At 41.4% G+C, this 10,235-nt stretch overlaps 1 protein-coding gene across 1 annotated transcript; it reads left to right on the top strand.

The window, feature by feature from the left end:
- The first annotated feature begins 528 nt into the window (after positions 1-528).
- Positions 529-9,884, top strand: LOC116717834 (uncharacterized). Its single transcript, XM_032559466.1, has 6 exons — positions 529-722; positions 2,519-2,853; positions 2,950-3,025; positions 3,298-3,376; positions 4,819-5,002; positions 5,116-9,884. The coding sequence occupies exons 1-6, from the start codon at positions 677-679 to the stop codon at positions 5,719-5,721; spliced, it is 1,326 nt and encodes a 441-aa protein (XP_032415357.1). The 5' UTR covers positions 529-676; the 3' UTR covers positions 5,722-9,884.
- Positions 9,885-10,235: the final 351 nt, after the last annotated feature.

Here is a 10,235-nt window from a genome sequence, read left to right as displayed (position 1 = left end):
TTAATCAAATTCCATGTTTCCAGACAGCGTGGGTTCCTTGTTTTCTTTTTTCCTCAGTGAAATGTGTCTTAAATTAGATCCAACAGACCGGAGAAGAAAAAAACCTGTTAATATATTTGTAAATTACACCGACGATTTACGAGCCTAGTTGCATAAGTCCTCTTGTTTTTTTTTGTTTTTGTTTTTGTTTTTTTTTCTATGAGTTTCTGTGTTTTTGCTGTAATGGGCGGAGTCCTTTTAGGCCACATTGCGCTCCTCTTGCTCCGGCGCTGCGCGTTTACAACCGTTTGCTGTAGTAGAGCAACAACAGCAGCGCTCAGACACCAAACACACCGGAGACACATGAGTGGGGCGTGTCCGTCATAAGGGTCAGAACCTCCGTCCAATCAACGCTCGGTAATCCTTTCACTGGCTGAGCGGCTCAGCCAATGGCGCGGGCCTCCAATCGGGACGTGAGCCAATAGGAAGAGCGACTAGCGTAGGCACGTGGACCTACGCACACGTTGACGCTCGTAAACTGCCAAGAGAAGCAGCTAGTTGAGACAGAGATCGATGAGCAGACCGGGCGGTGTGCGTGCTCGTGTGTGTGTGTGCAAAGGATGGACTCGCTGATGCTGTTCCAGCCACTAACCGTGTACTGACGGATCTACCGAACCCAAACCAGAGGCGATATTTTATGTGTTGTTCACCGAGGCTCTCGTTATTATCTCATTTTACTGGCGGTGAGTATTAAAACGCTTTTCATCATCTGTTGTTAGCGTTTCCTGAAGTTGGCAGACTAGCCTAACGGAATTTCCTGCCCAGCTTTATCCTGTTTGTGCTGTTAAAACAATTACTTTTTCCATCCCCGACGCGACGCTTTCTGGCTAGTCTTGTATTATTTTTGAAAGCAATAGCAGCTTTTTTTTTGACAACTTTGTATTAAAATGTCCAGTGTGTGTTAGTATGTTGTAGTGGGCATGATTACTCGCGCGCACACATACAGACGGGCAGCCATCACCTGTCTCTGTACCTGAGCCCGCGTGCACCATCCCAGCCCATCTCCATCCATCCCGCACAAGCTTCGCTACAGAACCAATTCTTTCTGGAACCCTTAGCAGAATCTTAATTCCACTTAAATTAATCACTGAGATAAATTAGTGACTACAGATCGCAGTTTTACTGTGCATAAAATATAACCGAAGCAAGAGAAATTAAGAAACTGCAGTAATTTTAAATTCATGACTGCTAAACTAGCTATGAAGCTAGGAATAATTCTCCAGTGTTGGCTTACGCTTATATCAGGACTTGTAAATCATAAATGGCAAATTGTTTAATATTCTAGCATTTTATTGTGCTGTTCATAAACTAATATGTATGTTAACATTGCTACCGAACTGAATATTTACTCCCTTATTATTACGATTAATATAACTACTTAATCTGCTGTATTTTTATTAAAATTGTCTTTTCAATTTCTTATTCATGAATCAAGAGCGAATTTAAAAGTTATTCTGAGTAGAAATGTAAAGTTTTGGGATTGATATTCTATGTGGAATGTAAGCGGGTGGTGAGGACCCCTCTTGGCCCCTAGGGGCCCTAAGTAGCAGCTTACTTTGCCTTGGACTAACTCTGTCATAGTCAAGTGATGTATTATTTGGATAATTCTTTTTATTTATTTATTTATTTTATTTTTTTTGGCAAAACATGTAATATTGATCTAAAAATATCCAATTGGTTGAAAATTCACATTGTATCTCAAATAGACAAAACTGTGAGTGTTTCATTCCTCTCTTAGCCCTTGTGGGTGCAAAAATCTATCAGTCTCTCTGATAAGAGCTGGGGTGTTTATCTACCGAGTACATTCCTATTTCCCCACATATGCTGGTGGGATCAGAGACCAGAGGACGCTTGCAGATCGCTCAGACTGTGGGAGAAGGGCGCGTCAATGGCCAGAGAGAATGAAAAATGTGAGCGGAAATATAGAGGCTGTGTGCATAACGAATAGGATGGGATGAGAGCTGCACGGCATGCAGTAACGCAGCCAGAGAGGAAAAAAGGTGGTTTGTGTGTCTCTAATCCTGCTTGGGAGGGGGGTGGGTGTGTGTGGAGTAGAGAAAGCACGAGACTGAAGAGAGGAGGGGCTTCGGAGAGCAACCGGAGGCTGTGGTGGAGTGGGAGTGTGCCTATTCTGATTTCACCACTACACGAGCTCCCATCCCCCCCTCACATTTCCTACTCTCCTCCAGTCTCCTCAATGGGAGCCAGACATGTACCACTATTGTGTGCCTCCTGCATATACCCCCAGCCCCACTCTGCACCATGTTAAACTAGGACACTGGTATACCCACCATTTTGAGTTGTGGGAGTTGTATATTTAGGAAGAGAGATGTGGAAAATGGAGTACCGCCAAAACAGAAAACATGTTTGTTCTATGAATTTACTCTGCATTCCACTAAGCGTGTTGCTTGTTTTGTTTCTCCTAAAAGCTAAATCTGACTTGTAGTAATCCAAATCCTTTACTACTGTTTCCCCAAAGTGATGCAGTCTCAAGGAAGCACTTCCACCCAGCCCTCCTTCGATTCCCTGAGTTCCAGCGACAGCCTCGTGCTCAGCGACTCGGAACAGATGGAGGACGACACTGACGTCTTTTTGACGGACAGCTCTTCCTCCGTCACCATCGGCGAAGTGGCATCCAAAAAGGAGCGGGGCTCAAGGAGCCCCAGGTCACAATGGGCGTACAGCGGCTTCTCGGGTGAGGAAGAGGCGTACAGGTCGCAGAATGACGGCAAGGGGGCAAACTTCAGCATGCTCAATGCAGATGCTGCGAGCCAGAGACCCAAATCAGACGGAGATCTGCTGTTTGCTCAGAAGGTAAAGGAGGAGAGGAGAGGCATGACATGGCAGTGTTTGTACAGAGGGGGGCCTCTTCTGAAACTAATCTATCTGCTCTGTCTTATTCTCTGCCAGTGTGCTGAGCTGCAGGGTTTTGTCAGGCCGCTTCTCGAGTTGCTGAATGGGCTGAAGAGTGGCCGATTCGACCACGGTAAGCATTCCTAAATCACTGCCTCCTGCAAGCGTGGTGTAGGTACATGCAGACTGTAAGGACTTCTCTACTGGACTGAGAAGTTTTCCTCTGGACTCAAGTGTGCATTGATACGGCACAATGTGCAACTAGCACGACACTACAGCCTCGCTCCTTACATATGACCTCTGTGGGGTTTGAGTGAAAGTGGTGCCTGAGGTGGAGGCTGTATGTGTTCTCATGTGTCCGCTCACTGTAAATCATGACAGGTGGATTATGTATTTGATTGACAGGTTTAAGCAGTTTCCAGCAGAGCGTCGCCATGGATCGCATCCAGAGGATTGTCGGGGTTTTGCAGAGACCAGACTGTGGGTAAGAAGTCATCCACATTGTCTTCCTGTTCACACACGCTATTTATAGAGTGCTTTGCAAAAATATTCACATTTTGTCACCTTAAATCCACAAAGTTCGATGTATTTATAAGAACTTTGAGATAGATTAGCACGAATTGAGTCGTTACTCTATAAAGTGGAAGGACAATTATACTAAGTTTTTATTTATATTTGCCCCTGAAGTAAATCCAGAGCATCAAAATTGTCTTCATAAATAGTCTTGTAAATAAATAGTCAATCTATGTGTAATACAATCTCGGTGTAAATCTAGCTGTTCTATGAAGGCCTCAGAGGTTTGTTGGATATAATAATAATGAAAAAGGAGCAAATAAAGTTGGAGGAGCAGCAGGGATCAACTGCTCAGGTGGAAGAATCTACTGGCAGAAAAATTATTAGTTTTGGATTGAATAAACGTGGGCTTCACGGAAAATGGCCCAAAGAAAACCATTCCTGTTTTCACTTTGCCACACATCGTGTAGGGCAGTGGTCCCCAACCCTGGTCCTCAGGGACCGCTGTCCTGCATGTTTTTAATGAGTGTGGACTCATCACAGCTGATGCATATAATTGCATCACCTCCTTTGCATTCTTTCAATTGCTGCAGAAGCCATTTAATCACCTGTTCATTTAACCCAGGTGTGCAACAGCAGGGATACACCTAAAACATGCAGGACAGTGGGCCCTGAGGACCAGGGTTGGGGACCACTGGTGTAGGGGACATAGCAAACTTGTTAAAAAATATAATTTGGTCAGATGAGATGAGAACTGAACTTTCTATTGGGGCAACATACAGCCAGAATCACAATGGAGCGGTTTAGATTAATCGGTTTGTTAGAATGGCCTAGTCAGACATAAATAGAGTTTACAATCTGTGGCAATACTTGATAATTGCTGTCAAAGACGTGTTCCTTCCCATCTGACTGGTCTGGAGCTGTTTTGCAAAGCAGAACTGGCAAAACTTTTAGTATCTATCTGAGCAAACTGTGAGTCATTCAGAGAGGCTGAATACAGATACATGCCAGATTTTTATTTGTAGCAAAATTCAGTAAACCATGTATCCCTTTCCTGGAAATTTACAGTTATGCACTACTTTGTGTTGGTGCATGTCATAAAATCTTTGTGGAAAAAACATTGACGTTTTTAGTTGTAATGTGATAAAATAGGTAAAATTTAAGGGACATTAATATTTTTTCTGTGCAGGGGCCTTTATCTGACATCTATTTCCATAAATGTCAGGATTATTAAACGGTTCAAAAGCTTTTGGAGGTGGTTTTCAGTTTCAACTCTCTGTGCCTGCTGCATGTTTAACTGAGCGCTCCTAGGAGTAGATTCACAGCATCCATCAGGAGTACTGGGCAACACTAAATGCTTGGTGATGATTTTCCCAACGTTTTCTGACTTTTTTTTTTTTCTTTGTATTTTAGGGAGAAGTACCTGAACACTTTGCTCCAGGTGGAGGTGATGCTAAAGCTCTGGTTTCCCCATATCTCTGCTCAGCCTGTGTCTTCGTCCTCCAGTTTCTCCACTTCCCCCACTCACTCCCTCCAGGACACTTCCAGCTCCACTCCGCCACACAAACATCGGGACCAGCTGCATATCCCCGTCAAGGTGAAAATGCGTGCATTTCATCAGTCTGCTTGCGCAAATAAGCCCCTCCCCCTCCAGCGGCCACGCCGCTGAGAGTTAATATTCATTTGCTTGCTCTCCTGTTCATTTTCCAGAAGCGCAGACTCAGCTGGACAGACACTGACTCCCCCACGCCCTCCCCTGTACCTATCAAGTGCCGTCGTACCGGTGGAGAGGAGAGGAGGAAGAAGCACACTCAAGATGAAAGGGATCAGTCTGCTTCTTCTCCATTGCTGGCTTCTGACACAAACCCGAGTTTGCCAGATGTGGTCTGCAGCAGCCAGCTAAACAACGGCGCAAAGGGAAATGACAGCGAGGGCGAGGAGCTGGACCAGCGCTCAAAGTACAAGGCGACCCAGAGCTCCGAGCCGAGGCTGACATGGGTGCACGTCGCTCCCATCCCGTCCCCCCGAAAAACGTGCATCTCGCATGAGGCCATAAAAACGGAAAGTGTCGGCGAAATCGTTCTCACAGCAGCGAGCAGGGGCAGTCCAGCTATGCAAGACTGCTCCATCTCATCCACCACGCCCTCTAAAAACCCCAAAAATCAGAAGAAACCAACACAGTGCCAAAGCCAGCCCATTGCTGCTGGACTACAAGGTGAGACAGAGAGCACTGGGACATGTCAAGGTCAAAACCAGCCCGCATTTGTCTCGCTGAAGCCTCTGGCTCGGGTATGCCCCTCCACCGTGGAGACCTGACACACAGAGAGAGCAAAAAGCCAGCAGCCTTGCTCTCCTTAAACCACCTGAGGCATAAAGCTGCTGCAACACAAAGAAAGGGATGAAAGCGTTGTTTATGAATGCATTTCAAAAGGAAGAGAATAGCAGTTAGTGGAGGTGGATATAAACGATAAATTGCTATGGGTAAATTTGAAGGGATGGGGAAATTTTTGAAGTGAAGTTCTGATCAAGCATTACAAGCACTAAATGTCTTATCTGGGTTTTGTTTAATATAAATCTAAATAGTTGGTCTAAAAGCAGACTCATGCTGATGTCATAGTGGTTTATTGAAACACTACCTATTATTTAAACTGTTTTGTGGTTATTTACACAGAAAATTGTGATAATTTACATAACAATTGGTATTGGAGGCAGCGTTAGACATGGTCTTCCTCTGTGAAATGCATACTGACAACAGAACATGTGAAGCACGTGTCAAACTCAAGGCCCAGGGGCCAAATATGGCCAACCGTAGCTTTTTACATGGCCCTCTAGACTCCAATTTTCATCAATAAGTCCCTCCAGTTTTTCAACAAATTTGCAAAACTCACTTAAAATTGACACAAAGTCTGCAGATTCCCACATTTTATTCTGATTTTTACCGCTATTTTTTTTTTTTTCTCAAAATTGGCCTAAAACATTGGGTTTAACCTTCCTTGATGTCGAGTTATGGTCAATACGGCGATTAATAAAGTCATTTAACATCATACATTAGCACAAAAATCATAAAAATTCCTTGCAAATATTTCTAAATTAGCACCACAAAATGATTTTGATTGCAAAAGAAACACAAAGACATTCATAAAATGCTGGATGGACTGACCACTGTGGAAAGGTGCTCAACATTATGTAATTTTAAGAAACACTTACTGAATGCTGAAACAAACAACTATTTATTGATATTTTAACAGTTGAATTGGTTTTATCAATACATTCTGGCACAACCGGCCCTTTAAGAGCATTCAGAATTTTGATGTGGCCCAAAATCAAAATGAGTTAAACACCTCTGGTGTAAAGTGTTCCTGGTTGGAGTAACTATGTGGTATGGAAAAGGTTTAAGTGAATGGCAGTATACTTTTATGCCTATTTTAGTAGGAAAAACGCTTCCTTTGTTCAATTCCCACAGGAAGTTTCACACAGGAAGATCACTGGCGGCGGAGCGCCTCCCACCTCCATCGCCTCTATGAGTAATCATTGGATTTTGTGTGAATAACCAACAAATCCAAATGACTAAAAGCTCACAAAATAGCGTGTAGATACCCCGCTGTGGTGCTTTTGAGGCTGGACTTGTTTTACAACTGTAGAAGTCCAGGCCCAACTATCCCAAATTTATACTAGATCAAGATTTAATGAGAGTTATCCATCAATGGTAAGATAACCGTTAACAGAAGCTCACTTAAAAATATCCAAACTATCCCTTTGAACTTTTTTTTTAAATACACAATATGGAATATAATGTGTTTCAGATATATATTAAAAAAAACTATTGATAAAGTAATATTCTTAATTTTATATTAATCCAAACATGCACTAAAAGAGGTTATAATTAAAAAACTAGAATACACCTAAAGATCAGGAATACAGGCGTAAAGATGGTCGATGGAGATTGGAACGAGTTTCAGGAGCAATTAAGAGAATAACTTCATAGCATGAAAGCAAACAATATATTCAGAGATAGTTGTTTTCGCACAACTTTATCTTAAACTTGAAACTTTACAAACTTTGGAGTCTGATGTCAGTATTTAAAATAAAACCCTAGAATGCTATGATTCCAATCAGAGCATTTAACAGAGTGAGCTAATATTTGTGTTATGACAGGAAGTCCTGTTTGATTTTACAACTAACTGTAGATAGGATAGGAGAAAAATAAGTGTGAAGTGAGTAAAGCCAAGTCCTGTGGCTTTTAAGGTGAAAAATACAGCACTGACTAATTAATATGCTGTATATGTGGTGTGTTGGAGTCAGTGAAGATGGTGGAAAACAAACATCTAACATCCCACGAATGTATTCCAAAATGTTTGAACTCTTCACATCCAGAGGAGCGACGCCGTAGCAACGACCCGTCTCGCTGTGAATCAGGCGCTGCCGCCCAGTGTCTGTCTGCAAACCGACCGGCGATCAGGGTCAAGAAAGACTTTTTTCTTTTTAATGACCAGCCTGAGAGAAGCAAACAGAAAAGACAGCAACCACTCAGACATAAGACTCTAGTTCCACTGTTAATTTATTCACATTTCAATCAGACACTGCAGCTATTTATTATTGTTTATATTTATTTATTGGGCAGCTGATTACCGCCTGCTGTGCATTCGCATAGTTTGGCCCAGTTTCCTTTTCGAGGGTTTTCGATACGTTTGACATTTCATGTGTTTTTTACTACTATCATGAGGAGAAAAAAGGAGGCAGATAAAATATTTCGACTGGACTAATGGACTACTGTGCCTTTTTGCCAATGTGTTTGAAAAAGATCTTGGTGCTTTCAGTGCATTTTGATTGTTTGCATTTCACAAAACCAATAACACATTCAATCAAGGAAAGCCAACATGTAGTTTGTACTTTTTAAAAATGCACCAATGCATCAAAACCAACAACATAATAGACAACTAAACCAACAGCGTCCAGAATCGATATCCTGATATCTGTTTATCCTCGCTGCCCACATCTCAAGCTGATATGGTGTGTATGTGTTCAGGTAATTTGGTGAGAAACCAGTAATGTAAAAACAAAAACAAGTGTTTACTTGATTTCTTTTATCTTCGAAAACAAAAATATTTCTAGTAAGGTACGTAATTCTGTGACTATCCATCACCGTGACTGTAGGAGGCGCTGTCTTAGCCATAGGCTAACAAAATTTTTCACAAATGGCAATGAACAAAAACATAGAAAATTAACACCTTTTTTTATTTATTTGGATGAGGATTTTTAAGAAATTATGTAATATTTAATTTTATGTTAAAAACGCTCATCCCTGCCATTTATGGACAATGGTGTCACAAAGATCCTTGCTATCACATATTGGTGTTTGGGGAAAAAAAAAAATTGCCATTGTTTTTTTTTTATATATATATATAAATAAAAAAATGTTTCTGGCAAGGGTTCCACAAAAAAAAAGACTTGTATTTCCCTTTTTTTAGTTTGTATTTTATCTTGAAATCAGATAGCCACTTCTTTTTGTTGTTGTATTTTATTACTAATTTGTGGTTGAAGAAATCTGGTTTTAAGGCTTCCACAGACCGAATATGCACACTGTCAGCAGTGGCTATAACTTTTGTTGTGTATGATTGAGCATACTCTTTATTTAACGCTCTTTTTGGGCTCTAATCAGCGACGGAGCTAATTGAACTGCTGGTGCTCTTAAAAAAAATATATATATATAAATTAGCTAGAAAATCTTTATTTGTACTATATGCTTCATAGGACCCCGTTATTTATTTTTAAATTAAAAAATAAGCTAACATTCATATAAATATTAAGCTATCTTTATCATTGTGATCGAATCAACTTGTATTAAAAAAAAGAAGCATATAAATATTGAAATTATTTGTAATTTTTTTTTAGTAATTAATTCACTAATTTTGTACCGAGGGAGGTGACACCTCAGAAACACCCACATGTAAACACAGAGCCCCCCTGGCAGACATCATGTTACTGCCCATGTTTTTGGAGCAACGAGCACACAAACCCTCCGTCACAGATCCAGACTCTGGATCAGAGCCTAAGGGCGGGGGGGTTGTCTTCCACCTCACTCTTGTTTACTGTTGAAGTATGATAGAGAAACCAATTGCACTTATTTGTTAACCTGCTTTTTTTTTTGGCTTTCTCGGATGTATGTTTTGAGGGTTTTATTTTTACTGTTGCATCCACTGCTGATTAGTCAGGAATAACAATGTTTTGTTTATTTTAGCTGCCTTTCTCTCATTATACGCTGACTGTAAACGCGTCCCTTCCCCCATTCGGCTGCACTGTTCTGCCCTTGCCATCTCTGCTACATCCCCCTCAATCCTGTTAGTATCTTTCTCTCAAACGAAGCTATTTCTTTCTTTCACTTTCATCTTTTTTCTGATATTATCCTCCTGACTACTTTGTTTTCCAGCAATGACACAAGACAGAAATCTTTTAATAAACGACACATTTTTGAAAGTGAAGATGCATTCTGGATTTTTTTTTCCTCTGTTTTCTATGACAGAAAAAAGTTATATTTTCTTTCCATATTTGCTGCTTGGCTTTGTTCATTATGATGCCGTGATACGAGTCAGACTTGACGTGTTTTGAAAGGCAGCTCTCACTAAACAGATGTGACTCAGTGGGGTGCAGATTTAGAGACTGTACATTTTGAAGTGCATGTGAGCTTGAAGGGTGGGGGGTTGAAGGAAGGAGGGTGTATGGTGTGAGACTACTGACTCTAATCTGACTGAAAGTAGTAGGGGGCTGGCTGATCCTCCAACCAGCTGCTACTGCTGAGCCCAAACATTACTGCCGTGTATTTGTGTGCAAAT

The sequence above is a fragment of the Xiphophorus hellerii genome, chromosome 3 (assembly GCF_003331165.1).
Source record: "Xiphophorus hellerii strain 12219 chromosome 3, Xiphophorus_hellerii-4.1, whole genome shotgun sequence".
NCBI lineage: Eukaryota > Metazoa > Chordata > Actinopteri > Cyprinodontiformes > Poeciliidae > Xiphophorus > Xiphophorus hellerii.
This window is presented reverse-complemented; position numbering and strand designations above follow the sequence as displayed.